General features: G+C 36.6%; 3 protein-coding genes across 3 annotated transcripts in view; 2 read left to right on the plus strand and 1 right to left on the minus strand.

Moving 5' to 3' along the window:
• The window catches only part of oxsr1b (oxidative stress responsive kinase 1b), a 46,775-nt gene extending 45,571 nt beyond the window's left edge, over positions 1 to 1,204 (plus strand). Inside the window, exon 18 of the mRNA XM_079602505.1 lies at positions 39 to 1,204. Coding sequence (XP_079458631.1) covers positions 39 to 113 — 75 coding nt within the window. The 3' untranslated portion in view covers positions 114 to 1,204. The remainder of the gene's footprint in view (positions 1 to 38) is intronic.
• Positions 1,205 to 3,090: 1,886 nt separating this feature from the next.
• slc22a13b (solute carrier family 22 member 13b) lies at positions 3,091 to 9,877 on the plus strand. The gene is made up of 10 exons (XM_079602577.1): positions 3,091 to 3,967; positions 5,321 to 5,424; positions 5,626 to 5,780; positions 6,852 to 7,020; positions 7,178 to 7,298; positions 7,611 to 7,705; positions 8,040 to 8,254; positions 9,035 to 9,143; positions 9,237 to 9,446; positions 9,579 to 9,877. The coding sequence occupies exons 1-10, from the start codon at positions 3,593 to 3,595 to the stop codon at positions 9,652 to 9,654; spliced, it is 1,629 nt and encodes a 542-aa protein (XP_079458703.1). The 5' UTR covers positions 3,091 to 3,592; the 3' UTR covers positions 9,655 to 9,877.
• A 2,716-nt stretch (positions 9,878 to 12,593) lies between these two features.
• Positions 12,594 to 20,274, minus strand: LOC306993094 (xin actin-binding repeat-containing protein 1). The gene is made up of 4 exons (XM_079602576.1): positions 20,115 to 20,274; positions 18,522 to 18,667; positions 17,809 to 17,856; positions 12,594 to 17,112 (listed from the first exon to the last, which is right to left on the minus strand). The coding sequence occupies exon 4, from the start codon at positions 17,110 to 17,112 to the stop codon at positions 12,925 to 12,927; it is 4,188 nt and encodes a 1,395-aa protein (XP_079458702.1). The 5' UTR covers positions 17,809 to 17,856; positions 18,522 to 18,667; positions 20,115 to 20,274; the 3' UTR covers positions 12,594 to 12,924.
• Between the last annotated feature and the right edge of the window lie 738 nt (positions 20,275 to 21,012).

A 21,012-nucleotide genomic window follows, 5' to 3' on the forward strand; every position in this document is an offset into this window, starting at 1 on the left:
GTGTGTTGCAGTAACGCGTCATGCGTGGTGTTTTCCAGGCATCTGGTGTTGAAGGCTCTGAGATTCCCGATGATGTCAAACTCTTGGGATTTGCTCAGCTTAGCATTAGCTAAACTTTGGCTCTGTGCGGGACCATGACTTGCCTACAAATGTGAAAACAAACCAACACTACCAACAGAATGACACATTGATATTCTTTTTTTCCTCTTTCAATTGCCCTCAAGAAACCACTGTTGCCAAAGAGAAAAGTACCATAGGATTTCTAATGGCCCACAGCAGAGTTGCACAAAGATCAGAATTTGTAGGAATCCTTTAAAATAAAGTTTACCATTGATCCATCTAAGGATGCAATTATCATAACCAGATATAACCTTAATGCTCTTTTAATGTTTCTCTTTCTTTTCTTCTATGTTTGTTCTATATTTGCACAATCTGAACTGACACCCGAAAAAACGAAATGTAAAAATGCCTCTAATATAAGTACTGCGTGCATGTGAGGAGAATGGAACTCAAAGAAACATGGTGTTAACAGAGGAAATGAGTGAATGGGTTTGCAGTCGCTATAGCATTTTTTTTTTTTTTTTTTTTACTTGTATTTTTTTTCTACGCCTTTAAAGAGAAGCAGCTAGCATGTTTTATCAGACCGCTGGCATTATTTACTGGGGTTCATTTAAACCAGCTTGATGAACATTGACAGAATCTGGTTTCGAAATGTCAGAGATTCTTGATTCAGCTCAAAAACAACTTTTCCATTCTCGCCTGTTATATAGAGAGTCTGATTTCTTCATTGTACAATATCCTTTATTTCAGATGCAACAGATTTGCTCAATAAGATGAAATGACCTATTCAGTGTCATTGAGCCTCGACGAACACTCCTAAAGTGTGTGTGTGTGTGTGTGTGTGTGTGTGTGTGTGTGTGTGTGTGTGTGTGTGTGTGTGTGTGTGTGTGTGTGTGTGTGTGTGTGTGTGTGTGTGTGTGTGTGTGTGTGCGCGCCGTCTCAACAGGGCACATTTGCAAATGTTACTATCCCACGCTGCTCTCAAAGTTATTGCCTTAATGTTTCTACACATTTGCATCAACCATATCTCTCCTTTTTTTTAGATTTCACATTAATTTGTGCATTTTGGTTTTAAATTTTTGACTATCTGTCAATTCTGCTCACTTTTTTTTATAAGTTTCTGTCTAAGCGATTTAGATTTTTGTGCGTGAGGTACCTGATGAAACTTTGGTGTTTGGTTTTTTTTCTGTTCTGCTATTGAACTCTTAAGTATTCATGTGTATTTCTGATCTCGATTGAACATGTAAATAATGTAATTTGCCATTGGTTTGATTTTATATGGGATGCTTCACTCATGGCCTTTGTGTTCTCCATAAATAAGGTGATGGGAGGTGGTGTCGGTTACAAAAGACACATTGTGAGTTTTGTTGGTTTGTCTTATTTGTCTATGAGGGTGCCTGTATTCACAGCGGGGTCTTAGGTGGCCTATATTTGCCTGATGTTTCCAGCAGGTCTGTCCTGAACTTCTGAAGTTTTCCTTAGAACTCATGTGAGAGGTTGTTTACTTCACTCAAGAAATCTCATTAAACATATCGCTACCTGTGCAAGAACAGCCTGGAATAATCTTAAGTATCTTAATTATTTTAAAGCAGTGTTACACCTGATTTTTTTCCCCTTTGCCCTTTTCACACACACACACACACACACACACACACACACACACACACACACACACACACACACACACACACACACACAATTATATACATTGCCGTTTTAAGGTTTGGGATCTGTAAGATTTTTATGTTTTTAAAAGAAGTCTCTTTTGCTCACCCAGGCTGCATTTATTAGATTAAATAACAAAATAATAAATAAACAGTACAGTAACAGTAGTATTGTTAAATATTATGGCAATTTAAAATAACTTTTTTACATATTTTAAAATATAATTTATTCATGTGAATTTTCAGCATCTTTTTTATTATTATGATAATAATAATAATAAATGTTTCTTAATGAGCAGCAAATTAGCATATTATAATGATTTCTGAAGGATCATGTAACACTGATGACTAGAGTAATGATGCTGAAAATGCAGCTTTGGTCAGGAATAATTTACATTTTAAAATATATTAAAATTAAAAAAACATTTTTTATCAAATAAATGCAGTCTTGATAAGCATAAGAGACTTCTTTTAAAAACATTTTAAAAAATCATACCTATTCAAAACTTTTGAATGGCAGTGTGTGTGTGTGTATTCAACTAGTTATTAAATAATTAAAAACTTTTAATTATTTTTAATCCTTAACTTTTAATCCAGTTTTATTGGGAAGATTCAAAAGACAAAAGGTGTAAAATAAAGCTTTGATAGCGCACAAGTATTTTATTTTCACCTCTGCAATCACAACAAAGCTGTCCCCTTAGGGAGGAGGGAGGGAGGGGGGGGGACAATAAAAAAATGCTTGCTTCTGAAAAGGCGAGTTTTGCTTCAAATAAGGAATTTTGAATATTGAGGTTGCTATGCAGCAGATATATGGTCAACATGATTATATGGTATATAAACGATAATATCCAATCTTAGTAATAAGCATTTTATAAAGTTGCACAAATCTCCTGTCTTCTTATAATGCAGACCATGTTGTAGTACAGGGACAGACCGTTTACTGTGAGCAATAAAAAATGAAAAGCAAAAAAGCTTTTAGTTCTCTAGTTTATATTATCTCTTTTATTTTTATTTAGCTTGTTTTTATTTTATTTTAAAATGCTTTAAAATCAATAAAGAATTAACTTTAAATAAATGCCTCCTTTATTGGTTATATGTTAATATATTTGCATATTATGCTTCCCACAGAGCTGTATTCATACAAAAAAAATGTACATTTTTTTTTAGAGTATAGAAATAAAGCTTAAGAACAAACTAACATTAAATATTTAATTAAAAGGCACACATTCTGGTCAATAAAAAAAAACGTCTTGAAAATATATATTTTTTCACCTTTGAAATGTTTAAAAATATTTTTGGAAAAATTTAGTAAGTTTTGGACACACAATGGCATTAATCATCATTATTTTTCTTTGACCTTATTTAGTCACATAGCCTGTCCTGTCACAATCATCTTAAACATAGGCTACATTGTTGTCTAAATATTGTGCTTAACCCACAAGCATCACAACAGTTTACACATTACCACAATATTAAGACCGCCTTATTAACTAGCAAAAAGGCCCCAGTGTTTAACTGCATTTGCCTCATGATCCAAAGTCCCTCTCTCTCACACACACACACACACACACAAACACACACTGTCTGCAGGAACTCCTCTCAGAACATTTTAACCATTGGAATCACCTTATTAACCTAGGCTACTATAGCCTACCTAATTTAGATCATACTTTATTATGATGATTATTTAAAGTCTTCTGACTGTCCTTCTCGCTGTTAAATAAATAAGTGATGTATCTTTGATCGTAATAGATAAGTGCGCGCGAGCAGATATGCTGAACTTGTGACAAGTTTAAAAATTAATTTGTTGGATCCGTGGTGCAGGTGTTTTAAGCGCGAGCCGCCGCTGACGGTGGCCCACAGTGATCATGATAGACTTCGCGCAGATCCTGTCGTCCGTCGGCGAGTTTGGAGCGTTTCAGAAACGCTTGCTGGTGGCGGTATGCCTGCCCAACATCTTCACAGCTTTCCACATGTTCGGTCAGGTCTTCACCGCCATCAGCTTCCCACACAACTGCAACAACAGCTGGATCTTACAGCGGGCTCCAAACCTGACAGAGGAGAAGCAGCTGAACCTCACCATCCCTCTGGACAGTAAAGGACAATATGAGAGCTGTAAGATGTTCTCACCTGTTGATCTGGATCTCGGTGTCATTGAAGCTTATGGAATAAACGAAACGACATCATGTACCGATGGATGGGCTTATAAGGCACCAGAAGACAGCAGCACCCTGCTAACTGAGGTAGCCTACTGTACTGAACTGTGCTGAACTTATAGGCTATAGCTACAGTGCATTATTGGGCTTTTCTTAATTTGCTTTAGTAGGCCTATATTATTTTCATAAATATTTAACTTTTATGGTTACACTTTTAACGCATAGGCCTAATAATAATATTAACTTATTATTCAATGTCTTTCAGAGGAGTTAAAATGACACAAATCTTCTTGTCACAATCAAGGTTCGTCTCCCGCAAAGCTTTAAAAAACACGAACAATTATGTGATAGGTTATATTATAGCCTATACCGACTGTATTTTATTTTGTGATGATTAACCTATAGCCTAATAACTTAATGACAGTGTTTGTTGCCATGGTTACCTCTCTCAAAGGCAATGCTGTCAAATCGATGAATCGCATCTAACCTAACAATTTATAAATGTATGTGTGATATAGATATATTACATATATTTACAAACTTTTATGTTAGATGCGTTTAATTAATTTTTCACCTAGCACCAGCAAACTCACCCAGCTAACAAAATGTTCTAAGAACGTTTTGCTAATATTTATATTAAGTTATGGAAATGTTTTTTTCTGTATGTTCTCTAAACTTAAAAAAAGTTTTTTTTCTTGGTTATTTGAATGTGAAGGAAACATTCTATTTTATAATTTTGCAAACATAATGAGAATGTTACATTTGAATGTTCTCTAAATATTCTGAAAAATGTTAGCTGAACGTCCTTGGACTTAGTTGGAACTAAAACGTTTCAGAAAAAAACTTCCATGAACAATGTATAACTAATGTTTTTGTGCTAACGTTTTGAGAACATTGAAGACCAGATAACTTTGAATGAACTTTCTCCTTAATGTTACTGCAAGAACATTTTGTTCATAACTTGGGAGCCTTGCCAGAATGTTAGCCAAAGTTCTGAGAGCGTTCCCTGTTAGCTTGGCAGCTTATTTTTTTATTACATTATTATTATTATTTTTTACAGCCACGTGTTAGCATAAAAGCAATTGCTATATAATGCATACATGTATGGTCATAATAGTTTAGTTTAGTTTGTTTCATAATTTTTCCTATTAAATTTAGCTTGACAGGTTCAACTGGGCCAAATTACCACATTGTTATCATAAAAGATCAATATGTCTTTTTTCTTTGACATTAATGGTCGAAATCTTCAAAAATTGAAGACAAAAATTAAAGTATGTGTCTTTACAGAAACTAACTACCCTTTTATATTATGTTTTAATGTTTGTCAATTACATAAAATTGGTTATTAAAAGTTATTATAATCTATAACCAATACATATCATTTTCATTGGTATTTGTTTACTGTCTTTTATAATGTTTTCTTTTCTTATCTTACCATAGTTTGACCTGGTGTGTGAAAATAAGATTTATAATGAGGCATCTCAGTCCATCTACATGGCTGGTCTTCTTATTGGAGCCCTATTGTTTGGGCCAATGGCAGACAAGTACGTGTAGAGTCCAAGCAACATAAGAATGATATAAAACACACAATGATTATTTTTGATTTTTTTCCACACAAAAAAAAACCATATAGATTATTCAGTTTGTTTTAACAACCCATCAGTAATAAAGGGCCATATTTTGTGTCAAGTAAGTCATTTGAGTGCTTGCATAACTGTGCTGGTTAACTTGTCTTCTTGTCACAGGTATGGCCGACGGTTTGTCACGCTGCTTTCCTTGTTCCTGCAGTTTCTGTTCGGGGTGGGAGTAGCATTTTCCCCCAACATCTATGTCTACATAGCCCTCCGCTTTGTGGTCGGCACCACGGTATCAGGGATCTCTATGAACACGTTTGTTCTGGGTAACACCTGTGACTCCTTTTAATGCCAGTATATTAAAAAGTCTGAATTTTCATTTAGATAATTAGATAGCATGTAGAAAGTGCATTTACAGTACACGTATGCTTCAAATTCACCATGAATTCAAAATTGACTTTTTTTGTTGTTGCAGTATTTAATATAAATTATTTTTCCTCGCACATCATTATTTTGTACAATTCATGTGCTCTCGTAATCTTTAATCAAAATAATTTCCCCTCGCCCTTGTAACGACATTTCTTCTCTTCTCTGATGATGTGTTTTTCGCTGCAAGTTTAAGTTTTTTTTTAAGTTTTCGCCTTACATTTTTTCTTGTTCAAGAAGCCATCACAAATAGCAACTTCTGTTTCATGCTGACTTTAAATGAACACGCCCCCAGAGTTAGATAAGTCCATACATACCCTTTTCATCTCCGTGCGTGCCGTAACTCTGTCTGACGAACCCACCGCTAGCCTAGCTTAGCACAAAGACTGGAGGTAAATGGCTCCATCTAGCATACTGCTCCCAAGCACTGCTACTTGGGCGGAGTGATTAGCACAACACTCTGAGGGAACTCTCTGCTCCTCACCACAGGGCTTCTCAGGTGCTGCGTGCAAATCACTCCGCCCAAGTAGCAGTGCCTTCTGAGAATAGTTCCCAGTATGTATACGGTTAGAAGATGGCTGTGTCTCACGTGACCTTGTTATTTGTACACGCTGTGACTATACAAATCACAACATGTAAGTAGGAAAATGTTGGCGTTATTTTGTCAGTTATTGGGAGTAGTATGCTCGCTGGAGCCGTTTACCTCCAGTCTTTGTGCTAAGCTAGGCTAGCTAGTGGGTGCGTCAGACAGAGTTACGGCACGCACGGAGATGAAAAGGGTATGTATGGACTTATCTAACTCTGGGGGATACAGTGAATAAGCTAAAGTCCCAAAAAGTCGGCGTGTTCCTTTAAACAAATGTCCTGTAACAACAGAAATCACTATGAAAAAGCATATAAAACCTGTTTAGATCTCAGATGATTATTATTTTATAATTGCGTTTTTTCATGGTATCTCAAACATGTTTTAGGTACCGAGTGGTGCGGTTCAGCCAAGCGTGCCCTTTTCACCATTTTGTCACACTGCTTTTATGCCATCGGTCTGATGTTGCTGTCTGGTGTGGCCTTTGGGATCCGAAACTGGAGGATTTTACAGCTGGTCCTGTCAGCGCCAGTTGGGCTTTTCTTCGTCTATTACTGGTTAGAGTTATTCCATATCAAACTTTTTGCATTTGCATATTCTGAAGTATATACAAATTAAATATTTAACATTTTAATTTAATAAGTGTAAAATACCGACTTCTCCTTTAATATAATTTCTGTTTTATTTTCTTATAATTTTCAATGTTTTTGGCAGGATTCTCCCTGAGTCTGCCCGATGGCTTCTGACTCAGGGCAAGCAAGACCGAGCCAAGAAAGAGATCTTGAAAGCAGCCCGAATCAATGGCAGGAAGGTGCCCGAAAATCTCCTCGACAAGGTGACCAATTTCTCTATGTAGATAGCCAAGCGTTATCTGGTCTTAGAAAAGAGCTGATAAAAATGTCATATCCACTCCCATTTGCCTTCTAAAACAAACAGCATCCTACAATCGAAAGTAGTTATTTAATAAGTGTACATTTAATGGTAGTTGTTTTTATATATGTTTCTACTTGTATATGCATATGCAAATTCAGACTGCTTATCTTGCCCAGGACACTCCTGTAAACAAGATTTCTAATCTCAGTGAGCTTTTCCTGCTTAAATGAAGGTATTGAAAATGATGAATTAACATGAAATGATGCATTATCAGATGGAAGCAGAGAACACCGTAAAGAAAGGCTCCATGCTTGACCTGTTCCGGGTGGATTACCTGAGAAAGAGAGCTCTCATCATGTGCTATATGTGGTGAGTTATGACAGCATTTCCTCATTCAACATCGGAGTCTGTTAGCCCCTTCACTATTAAAGCTGCGACAGTTGAGTGCATGAAGTGTCCAACATTCCACACTTTTAACGAATTCATTCATTTTGAAGGAACACAGTTAAAGGCAAATTGGGACGCACCTAACATGTTAAATACAACAACATAAAACAGTCCCACTTTATATTAGGTGTCTTTAACTACTACATGTAGCCTATGTACTAACGTTTCAATTGATCATTTGATACAATGCACTTACTGTGTACAGATGTTTTTACATTGACACTGCATTCATTCACTGCAAACCTCATTATTGTAGGTTTGTGACGAGCCTGGTTTACTATGGAGTCAGCTTGAACGTGGGGAACTTCGGCCTGGACATTTACCTGACTCAACTGATCTTTGGCATGGCAGAGTTTCCCGCCCGGCTGGCCTGCTTCCCTCTCATTCAGCGCTTCGGAAGGAGGATCTGCCAGAGTGCTGTTCTGCTTCTAGGAGGCACAGCTTGCCTGGTCATTCCTGCTATACCAGGGAGTGAGCGAGTCTTCTTTTATAATTATAGAAGAAAGAGTGTTTAAAAATGAAAGAATGTTTAAACCAAAACATTTGACAAAAATATGTTTGTAATTTGTAAGAAATTATACGATGTGCAACAATAGTATTTGATGACTTTTTTCGATGTCACTTTCAGTGGAAATGTTTATAGAAAAACCAACCTGATGAGAATTCATAAGTATTATACTAGTTGGTGATTTCGTATGAATTAGTACGATTTGACTAGTGCGCAAACGTGCGCTTTGTAGGCAAAACGTCCCCATAAAGGTCCATCACTAAACTTATCTCAACAAAAACTAACAAATGAGATCATACTAAAACCATAAAATTCTTAGGAATTGTCATGAGACTGTGTTGGAAAAACGTTCAAAGGACAAAACCTGCTTAAATGTTCATTAATGTGACAAAAAAACCAGTGTGGCACGTTTATAATCATAATTTGTACTAGTTGCCGATTTTGTTTGGATGATCTGATTCTTATGAAAACGTACAATTTGCAGGCAAAACATCACCATGAAAGTCCATACCTTAACCTAAGCTTCAGGACTGTCTGAGCAGATGGTATAAAAATGTATTCATGAGATTGTATGAATTTTCAACTAATTCACCAAATCATAAAATTCTTGTCATGAGGAGTTTTAATGTGACTTGGTTAAACAAGCATTCAAATGACAAGCTGCTTAAATGTTCACTAATGTGACCGAAGCACATCGGTCTTGTGCTCTCAAGCAAATACTCTTGATTTCAACTTTTTCCCAGAGTATCCTGTGATTGTGACTGTGATCGCTGTGATTGGGAAGTTCTCCCTCGCTGCCTCTTTCACCATAGTGTATGTGTACACTGCTGAGCTGTACCCAACGGTTGTCAGGTGTGTATGTAAAAGAGAGAAACCTGCACGAACACTCACTGTTTTCAGTTCTGCATTCTAAACGAGTTCTCATTCTTAAACTCAATTGTCTAGGCAAAACGGAGTGGGACTGAACTCCATGTGTGCGCGTGTCGCTGGTATTCTGGCTCCTCTGATTGGCTTGTTGAACGTGTATCATCATTCCATTCCAATGGTCATATACGGGTTTCTTCCTTTTGTGGGAGGAGCCCTGACCTTCCTGCTCCCAGAAACACTAAACACCGAACTACAGGACCACACTGACCTTCCCGTGGACGAGAGCATGTGAGGATTCTTTATATTAGTGACATTTCACTCAAAAAAGGATGACACTTCTCTTGGAATAATAAATCATGTAAAAAAAAAAAACTTTTACAAAATTATAAGCTGATTTTTTTTTTAATCTCTCATTTACAGGGGATCAAAGAAAGCCAGCATTGAAAACGGACTGAATCAGGAGCAGGAAATGTCTCGCAGGAGCACAAAATTATGAGATTTATACTCCTATTTAAAAATGTAGTTGATGTTCATGGGTGTTTTAACAGATTTATTCAATAAGTGGATATGAGTAAAATAAGACAAACAGGTGTCACTGTTTTTATTGCTGCAATTATCTGCAATTATCATGTTTGTAAAGTTGCATTGATAAAAATGAATTTGTACTTTTTTATCACTTCATTGTAAAAAATAATACTAATAAAAAAATTATTCAACACATGCAGGAGTGTTTTTCCCCAGTAGGCCTACTTTTCAGACTGATGCTACAGAAAAGATGAATCAACTAGAAAGCCATTAATGAAGACAGAATTTGGTCATTTATTTATAAGTTCAGTAATTTAATAATGAAACAACATCTAAAAACTATGTACAAATACTCATATTTGATTTTTATCCCAGACATCCATGTTTTTGACACATTTGTTTTAAAATTATAAAGATACATCAGTCAGTATGTAAATTATTAGTTTTTAAAGGGGTGGTTGAATATGATTTCACTTTTCTAACTTTAGTTAGTGTGTAATGTTGCTGTTTGAGCATAAACAACATCTGCAAAGTTACGATGCTCAAAGTTCAAAGGAAAGGGAGATATTTGCTTTTAAAGAAATTGCTTTTCAAGGACTACAACAAACGGCTAGTAAGGACTACACAACATTCCTCCCGGGTTAGTGACATCTCTAACCCTAAAATGTACATAAACCCCGCCCCCGTGAAGGCGATTCATAGATTAACAAGACAGAATATGCTAATTAATGACTAGAAGATAACTACACATAGGCTACATAAATTCACCAACTAACCATTCAGAAATGTTGTACATGTTGTCACTTCTTCTTGAGTCTCTCCATCTTTCTGACTTCAGTTTGAACATAAAAGGCTAAAAGTTTTTGAAATTTTCAGTGCATGTCTGTGTGAGGTAAAAGGACACCAGCTGTTGAAGCTCCGCCCTCTGTGCCGGGAGCAGCAGCTCATTTGCATTTAAAGGAACAGACACAAAAATTATGCGTTTTTGCTCACCCTCAAAAAGTGACAATATGAAAATATCTGTGGGGTATTTTGAGCTAAAACTTCACATACACACTCTAGGGACATCAGAGACTTATTTTACATCTTGTGAAAAGGGCATTATACCACCTTAACGATATTTAGATGTCATAAAACACACTAACATCAGGGTCTCAAACATAACAATATAAACATTTTAGAATAGAGTGATACTGATTTATAGACACAAACTGCTTTGTGAAATCATGTTAATATTAAATCCTTATTTGATTTAAACGTGTTGATGCACAATCGCCAAAGACCAGAAAACCGTATTTGCCTACATAAGACCATCTGTTGGTTACGGCCCATATACTTGTTCAGTGGTTTTAAATGACGTCAGTGCCATTCCTCTGTAGCCAACGGTCTTTATGCTGTTGACGGCCGAAGCCCTCGTCATAGTTGCCCTTCCTTCTGAAAAGCTGCTGATAGTGGAAAACACAGTAGAATTCCCCGTAGAGAGGCGCATAGCTTTGATGGCTAAAACCAAGAAAAAACATATTTTAGTATATTCCTTGCTTATGATCCGTAGGCTGTAAAAAACACATTAATAGGGTGCATATTTGTAGATTAACAGTTTTAAGCAACAGCTGCAGTGTCAGCAAAGTAGGTTAACAGCTTTAGAGGCAAAGTCTAAAGACTGGTGCAGAACTGCAACTTCAGCGCTGCCTAATAAATGATTTGCTGTGATTTATGGTCTAGTTGCATTATGGTAACAAAGTGATTTCACTAATGTAGATGTTGTGTGTTTTAAATGTTTATATTTCAGCGATGTTCATTATCGGAAATATTCTTACCTCAGTTTCTTTTTGCAGTGCTTGCAGCAGAAACAGGTTTTGTGAAAAATTAGTTTATCAGCTGCCATTCTTTCCATTGGGTAAACTGGTTTCAGACAGGCTGAGCATGTTTCCTGAACTGCTGGCTGAAACTACAGTCACACAAAAGGGTTAACACACCACTGACTTGGGGTCAGAAGTTGGCCTTTAATTCACTTAAGCTATTAGGTTGCTTGTTTTTTTTTTTTTTTTTTTTTATGCAGCAATACTGGTGTAAATTATGGTGTTTGTACTCTCAGTAAAACACAAGCTGTATTTTGTCTTAACATTGGCTGAATGAGATTTTTTCTTAAAGATTTATATATATTAAAAAAAAGGAAGGAAGGAAGGAAGGAATGAAGGAAAAGTTGGCACACTATCTGCTCCAAATTTTTTTTAAATATATATTTAATGTTCTCAGTCTGAGGTGAAGAAACATGTAATCTCATATAGGCCTACCTGTGTTTTTCTAACTTGAAATACATATTTTTCTATATCTGGAGCTGTGATGGGCCAACTTTTCCTTCCTTTTTACAATTCCCTTATTGAGCTTTTTGCCCGTTAGATGTGCGGACTTTGTGTTGAATCTTTCTTTGAAAAGTAAAATACTACTTTCTAAATCATTAAATTCTCCAAACACTTTAAAATAAATGAATGTAGCATTACCAAAATAATTAATAGAATGCTACACAGATCATTATTTAATGTACATTTAAATAGATTAAAAAAAAAGTATAATCATATTTGAACGTACATGAAATAATGATCTGCTCGGTATTTTAAAATGTCTGTTCAAGACCAGACAAGATTTTTGGGGAAATATTTATGTAGATCACTGTTTCAGTCAACCAAATCTCATGAGAAAATGTAGCAATTTTTCAAGTGTGTCATTTCATCTGATGTGATTCATATGAAAATGTCCAATTTGTATGAAAAACGAATGAAGGTCCATACCTAAACCTACCCCTCAGTGGGACAAAAATCGAACGAAAACGTGCAAACATCCAAATTCAAACAAATTTGCACCAAATCAAAATAGTTATGAATTGTTGTGAGAGTGAGACTGTTTCCATTTGAATTATTAATCATGAGAAAAACTTTATTGAAATTTAGAATGACACGTTTCTATTACTTTTATTGACAAATATGGCAGAAATTCACATGATATTGTATTCACAGAAATATGAGAACATGTTTTCTAGGAAATATTAGTTAAAAAAAATATTAATTCACAAAAAAAAAAAAAAAAACAGAAACTGAAATACTAACATACATAGGAAATGTGAGGTAACCTCAAAAGCCAAGCAACAACAGTACAAACATGTGTTACATTTAAATGCATTGGCTGTTACATTATAAGATCTTTCATCTATGTGACAACCAAAACTGAAATACATCTCCCACATTCACAGTGGGGGATGGTCCTCTCTAATAAAAGGTGTGTTGATTCTTGGGTATGTGACAATTTCAGATGTGGCTGGACTGCTCGTAATAAGCTTTCTAGAAGTTGTCGTTGTTTCAGGTTGGGTTGTCACAACCGTTGAGGTTTTCGAGGAGTAGAACTTGTTGCCGAAGCAGTCCGTCCTCTCGTAGTTCTCCTTGATGGTTTTTGATCCGATTACTTTCTCTACCTCAGGCATCGTTTGCACTTCCAGCACACTAACCTGCCGTTGTGGATTCGGGGGGCTGGAGGACGCCCCCTTTGAGACAGAACATTGCCTGCGGTCTGAAGGCACACTACAGCAGCACTGGGGCTTGGCCTCTTCTTTCGGTTCTGCTTTCAGGGGACTGATCTGAGGCGATGGCAACTCCGTAGGCTTTCTCGCTGCGGACTGAATGGAAATAAACGAAGGAGACGCCGGTGAGGTTGATCTCTGTTTGGTTGTGGGAATAAAAAGCTCTGGCTTTTTCTCTGCCGTTGACGGTCCAGAAGCGCTCCTTCCCATCTTGTTTTGAGGTTTTGGAGATTTGCTCGACCCAATACTGATTTTCCTGATATTACCTGAGGGAGGTGAACCTTGTACAGCCACCATTGACTCCCTGAAGAGACCAGAGAGTCCTACAATGTCAGAGTCAGATTTCAGAGTCGAGACTGAGTAAAGAGCCTTTTTAATGGCCTCCTCTATATCCATGAGTCTCGCAAGCGTTTGGTCTTTTAAACGAATGATGTCAGCACCTGCTTTCTCGAGGTCCCCAAAAGCAACCTCCATGGATGACATCACCTCAGGTTCACTTGGTGCTTCTAAATGTTCCGACTTGACTATTTTTGGCTTGATTTTTTTCGCCCGAGGCACAACCCAATCCGGTACACTCTCGAAAATGTTTCTAAGCGAACTCACGTCTACTTTGTCTGTGTCGTCTTCGATTTCCTCTACTTTGGAGAGTATGTTTTTCAGTTCCTCTTGCTTTTTCAGTTTGTCGAAGATCTCCATGACAGCCGGCACGTTTACTTTCATGATTTCATCCATGTGCACCGAGAGTCTCTGCCTTCGCTCATCCTCAGTCTCTCCTCTCCTTTTCTTCTTCCGTCTAACAACTCCACTCACTTGGTGATCATCACTTTTATCTTGGTTTTCTTCACGGTTGTTACTATCTATCTTACAGGTCATACCCAAGGAGCCATTGTTGTGAGGAGAAGGACTGATTTCCTGTGCCGTTTCAGTTTCCAAAATGGTGGAGTTGTTATTGGTGTTGTCTGTAGTGTTCTTCACATTTTCTTTAGCCATTTTGATTCTTTTAGGTTTCACGGGAGCCACTGAACCACTCTGCTTTACCCCAAAGTTTTGAAGAGTGCCATGAAATCCTGTGGAAGATTCACTGATTATGCTTTCTGGGGAGCTCTTTGGAGGTTCTTCAACAACTTGTATGTCATTTAGCTTTTTGTTTTCAGGACTCTCAGTGTTGGTAATTGACGTATCACGTTCAGGTTCATTAGCATCAGTATGCTTTACACTTATGCAGAGTACATCTTTATGAGCTGCTGAGTCTAGGCTTAGTTTGGGAGTTGAAGGTTCTTTAATCTGCTCAGTTGGTGATTTTAAAGAAGTAGTAGGGACTTGGCATTTGTTGAGACGGTGTGCATCAGTTTCAGTACAAAGGGGTTTTGGCTTAATTTTTAAATGATCTGGTTTAGGTGGGATAGCTGGCTTGGGTCCAATAGGAGTTTTCCGATTTTTAACAGGTGTGTCTACGGAGACATGAAGGGGAGAACAAGTCACTGGTTTGTTTTCAAACTGGGTTGTGTCAGTTTCCTCACCAAGTGATTTTAAAGCCTCTTGTTCAGCCAGTGGTGCAGGAGAATATTTTGATGGCTGATTTTCTTTAGTCCGTTTACTTGACTGCTCTACATCTGTCTTTTTGTGTCCTGCAAATCCTTTAGCAGAGTTTCTATAAATCATTGCAGCTCTATAATCTCCCTTTGAGACATTAAAGTTGGACTTTCCCAATGAATCAAGAGCTGCCTGTATGCTACCCCTCATAGCCTCCTCCTTACTTTCTTCTTCCTTTTGAGTTTCGTACAACTGTGAGAGCTCTTCTTTCACACTTACATTATCATTGTTTTTCACATGTGTTAACTCATGGTTTACTGAACCAAGGTCGCAGATTTGTTGGGTTTCGTTGGTCTGGGAAGCAAGTGCTTGTACACTCTGCTGAAGAGCTTTTGCCTCCATTGTGGCCTGATGAAGATTCATAATTGCTGTTTGTAGATTCACTAACTCATCGTCGTCCACTACATCAACAAGTTCTGCTTGAAGAACAGCTCCATCATCCATGATATCTCGATCTTGGAGAATTCTTGGAGTGCCCCCAGTGTTAGTGCAAATTTCAGCCTCGTTTGATTTTTCTGTATTATTTTCATTATTTATCACACTTTCTGTAGGTAACACTTTTGACTTGTTTTCTTCTGACTGTGTTTTGAAGCTTAAATGATCTATATTTGTAGTAAAAAGGGCTTTGAAATTGTTCACATTACCTGGTATAATCTCACTTGTTTTTTCTGATGCACCTATATATACATCTGATGATGTTTCCTGCAGCCTTTTTAGATGATCAACGTCTCCTTTCTCAATGCAGCTCTGGCATAGCTGCACATTACTAGTTTTGTTTGTATCTACTGCTGAAGAAGTTGCTGAACTAATATCTGTCTTGAGATCACCCTTTTCAGACGCTGGATCAATCTTTACACTTAAGGGAATGGATCTATACTCAATTTTACCGAACTCCTTTACCCCTGTACTGTCTTTACTGTGGATAAAAAGTACATAAACTGTTATCTCTCTCATTCCTGTGGTACCATCTTGTATTAAGACTCCTTTCCTCATTGACTTCTCTTGACTGAGTAGATCCTCAGTAATCTGCACCACATTGGCAGTCCTGCACTCTTTATCTTGAGTGAACGGAAGTTGGTGAGTGGGAACATCTACTTTCTGAATCTCCACATTGCCCTGACTGTCCTCTTTTAGGAAGGTCACAGTTGGGTCCAGGCTTGTTCCTGGTAGCATCTGAAGCATGATGCTCTTTATGTTTCCAGTCACTATCTCCTCATCATCAATTTCTGGTCTTGTATCTTCTTGTATGAAGTGATATCTTGCTCTCTTGATATGGCCAGTTTCATTAGCTTCAAGGATAGTTCCATCAGAATGCATGATACTGAAGTTGCATAAAGAAACTAGAGTTTCCTGCATGTTCTCAAGGATGGTTTCTGATTCTTCCTTGGTTTGCTGATTGATCTTATCAAGTGGAGTTGATTCGAACATCTGAGCTCTATTTTTAACATTTGCCTTCAGCAGTTCTTCCTCTTGGCTACAGCTATCATTTGTGGGTGAGATGTTCTCCTTGTCATGTAATATTGTTTCAAATACCTGTTTGGCTCTAGATACACCTACAAATACCTCATTTGTGCCTATGAAATCAGTGGTTTCACTGTTATGGTGAATGTTTGATGTTTGTTTTCCTTCAGTTTCAGAATCGTTCTTTGGTTTCCAGACCGATCCACCTTCCTCCTCAGAAACAATGTTTTTCCTTGGACAGGGGCTTTGACTGTCTCTTAAAATATCCATTGATTGAGCTTCGAACATTCTGCGTGTGGCTTTCACATCCACTCTCATGCTCTGCTCTGATGTCCCTTCCTCTGATTCGTTGAGTTGGGGTTTGTTCTCTTCGTTGAGGAAGTTAGCTGTAGGTTGTTCAAACATGCAAACGGTTCTCTTGATTTCGCCCTCTTGAATCTCCTTTTTCATCTGTGGATTTTGGTCGTGGAAATCCACTGAATTGATATCATGGTTCTCAAACAACCAGCACCTTGATTGGACCTCACTCTGGTATCCAGTGTCTGTGACTGGGTCGATGTTGAGAATATCAGCCATCTCCCTCTCTACCAAACTGTCTACATTTTTCAACTCTGGATAAGTGTGTTTTAGCAGTCGTCTAAGCTCGCATTTCTGTCTGCGTTGGTGCAGAATGGACATTACTTCTCTTGTAGGGGGTGGTGAAGTAAAGGCTCGCTCGTACTCATTAACACTGGTTTCCGGATGACGTGTAGATGGATTTGATTCGGGTGCATATGCTATGCTCTTTTGTGCACCTTCAGCCATCTTAGAGTAAAAAAAAATGACAACCACATTAGATTATTGTAGCTAATACATTAACCTATTATTTCAAATGGTTATTATTAATTTTGAGCAAACACGAATGGTTAAGAAGTTAAACATACCTGCTGAACTGTAGGGAAGCCAAACCGCATGCCAAAGAAAACCAGCGTTTTATGCCTAACGTTTCTAATGGTTATTAATTTCAGCAGTCTGAATACAGGCAGTTGAGTACATTATCATTCATGTTAGTATTGTGATTATGAGACCGGTGATTAAGAAACAGACAAAATCCGGAAAAGACACCCAGAATAATTATATATTCTGTCCTGCTAAATGAGTAGGTAATCAAACACTGCAAATTCAACTTCATATGTTGTTCATTTAATTCAGACCCTATATTAAAAGGGTCACTACCACAATTTGTTTTTTACAGAGTATGCAATTACAGAAAGACGCAAACTACAAATGTTGCTAATGTTTTGCTAATGTATAACAGCACTAAAAGAGACAACAATTTTATTTCAAGAATAAAGTGAAAAATATGATATAATGTACTTAATTTTGAATAAAACACATTTATACGCAATATTATAATTTATTCCAGAGGTCACATCAGGGGTTAGTTTGTACTTTAAGTGATAAAACTCACTTGGCTTCTTCATTTGATTTAAAGTACATATTTGAAATTTTTTTCCTTACCTTGCTTGCTTTTGGCCTTTTTCCAGTTGGAGAAGTGGGATTCTGGTCCTAGAACAAACAAAAATCAAGCAAATGAATAGTGTGTCTGATTAGAAACTGCTAATTCAATTTCAAGTTGAGCTTTTATAAAATAAAATAAAATAAAACTATGAACTGATTTTAAGATTTTTTTCCAAAGTAGAACATATTATATAGTAATTATATTTATATTGTAATAAAAGTTGCTGCCTTACATTTTTAAGTACAATAAACTTGGACATTTAAGTCGTTTCAACTTAAATTACATTAAACTGACTTAAAAAAATTATTGAATCTGGTATAACTTATAAATATAACTTATATGCACATTTTTAACTTATTTTGATGAGTAAAAGCAATGGAAAAAAAGTTGTTGACATAACTTAATCATCATTAAGTTATGACGACATGTTTTTGCATCGCTTTAATTAATCAAAAAAAGTTTTTTTTATATGTTATACAAGATTCAACAATTTTTTTTTAAGTCAGTTTAATGTAATTTAAGTTGAAATTACTTAAACATTCAAGTTGATTGTACTTAAAAAATGTAAGACAGCAACTTTTCTTTTACAGTGCATGCTCCTTGAACTTGAAGCTAAACACTAATACACAGATAGCAGTTGTACAAGCAGTTCATTTAGCAGTATTTTCTTGCTACCTTACCCCTGGCCCCAAAAGTAGCTACAAGTACTAACTGGTTTCAAGACGTTTCCTGCTGGTTCTGCAGCTGCCACTTTTGACAGATATAGTGCAGACAATGCTTTGACAGAAATAGAGGGTTTCTCCAGTTCGTAGAGAGCCGAGTTGTCTCTGAAGTCTGCGACTGACCTTCTTGTATCCTCTGTAACACAGCAGAAAGATCAGAATCACGATAAGGTTATTGTAACTCAAAATTTGACTCCTAATTTCCTGAATGAAGGAATGAAATCAAGGTCAACATCTGTGCTTTTACAACCAGACGCACACATCAGGGGGGCAAAAAAAAAGACATTCTGAACTGTCAGATATGAGATTTATTTAAAAAGAAAAGTTTGTCTTTCAGTGGGAGGTGAGCGATTGGTCAGGCATATTGTTTGTTAGTTTTGTGAGAGACTTTATCTGTGACCCAAGCTATTAGCAGCGCTTTTAGATTTAACTGTAAATTATGATAGATTATTATAATTTATTGACTGATTCGTACCCAGAGACTAGACTTATCTAGACTTTCAGTGAACATAAGTATCCCAAATACTGTAACAATAACAGTTTTCTCAATAACAGTTTATAATTATTCTAATTGTTATTACCAAACATTATTACCTTTTTTATTTCTTAAAATCATTCATGTATCACATTTATTTTAATTTGTATATTTTGAAAGAAAATCCAGACCCCTGCATAGATAATGCCTTCATTAATGCTTTTTTATAATTAATATTAAATCCATTTTGTAAGTGTGCTTCATTTTAAAACGGTGATGTTATGATGGTTATTGCTCTGTCAGCTCTATGGCAGTAATGTGAACAGCTGCTATGATCGCAAGCCATCGGTGTAGTGCGTTTCGAAGGGTGGAAAACATCTGACTCTGTGACACAGATGCTAGTGGGATTTCCAGTCGAGAACCAGAACCAACACACAGCTTGGTTGAATGAGAAGAAGGGTACAGACTAATATTCCGTTTCAAGGGCAAAATGTTGTCTTGCTTCAAGCTGGTAAAATAAAATTATAATCAACCGTGGCTGTATTTTAGTATCTGAAAAGTATGAAGAAAGTGAAACTCATTATCTGATTTTAGCTAAGTCTATTTTTTATTGTAGTAAATAATTGACCTTTTGAGTGCATCTGTGTTAAATCACTCTTGCTTCTCATCTGATCAAGGTATCACAATGATTATGAGATTCTTTTTTGGTTTCATAATTATTGATTAAATGGTCATCTTTTGCTGTCCAGTTCACCACACATTCTCCAACAGCTATTCATTAACAATACAAGACAGATTTCCTTTAAAACAGTCTATAAATAATATTTGATGAAGACAAGTGAAGCAAAGTGTCCAACAAAAATCATCTTTAACTAATTTCAGCATGTTAGTGAGTTGAAAATTAACATACGATTATTTATTTCCACAGCAAAATGTTAAGGTTAAGCTTGTTTTCCAGCCTGTTTTTTAAACACAAAAATGAATAATGAAATTCTGGAAATCCCATGTCCTTGGTCACACAACAGTGTTCTTCTATAATACACATGTTGTGGGAAATCCTCTTAGTTGATGCAATATAACGGTTCAAAATGTGTACACATAAACTCACCATTCAGTGCTCTTTTTCTTTGCTCAAGCTTAAATCAAATCCCACTGAAATATTTTATCACTTAGTTCAGCAATGATCCTCTGACGGGTCAATCGGCCATGTGTGTCCTCCGAGTGTGTCAGCAAGCCTGTGGCTTCGCTTCTGTTCTGGTAACAGCTGACCCTGTCCGGCTCTCATGGAGGGATAAGTGCCAGCCAGCTATTTTAGGAGCTGTTCTGCTATTCTGCTATTGCTACACCAGGCTGAGTCAATCACTTGTTGAGATACACAGCTATATTTCCAGTCTGCCCCAACCCAGCACTCAGAAATGACTAAAAAAAGCATGTTATTTTCATCTCATGTCATTGTGAACAGTTGTTGCTCCTGCTGTGATGTCAGGCGTTTCCTCAGTTACAGTTTGGAGAGCCCTCACATGTGGCCCAAGTTTTATCAAAATCAAAGTAAAGTATATTTTCTATATTTCACCCGAGGTCTTTTATTTGACAGTATTTGCAAAAGAAAGTGCTTTTTGTCTTGAAAGATATTCTATATAGCTTGCTCTTGACATTTAGGTCACATGATACTCTGTCAACATTTGGAACGTAACCTTGAACTAGAATCCTTAGGTGGTGTTTGCTGAGGTAGGGATTGCTATTACTATTGCTCATAGTTTGAGTTAGAGTTTTGAACAATCCCTACTTAAACCAGAAATCAATCTATCTATCAATCTATCTATCTATCTATCTATCTATCTATCTATCTATCTATCTATCTATCTATCTATCTATCTATCTATCTATCTATCTATCTATCTATCTATCTATCTATCTATCTATCTATCTATCTATCTATCAATCTATCTATCTATCTATCTATCTATCTATCTATCTATCTATCTATCTATCTATCTATCTATCTA

The sequence above is a fragment of the Phoxinus phoxinus genome, assembly GCF_949152265.1.
Source record: "Phoxinus phoxinus genome assembly, chromosome: 24".
Taxonomy (NCBI): Eukaryota; Metazoa; Chordata; class Actinopteri; order Cypriniformes; family Leuciscidae; genus Phoxinus; species Phoxinus phoxinus.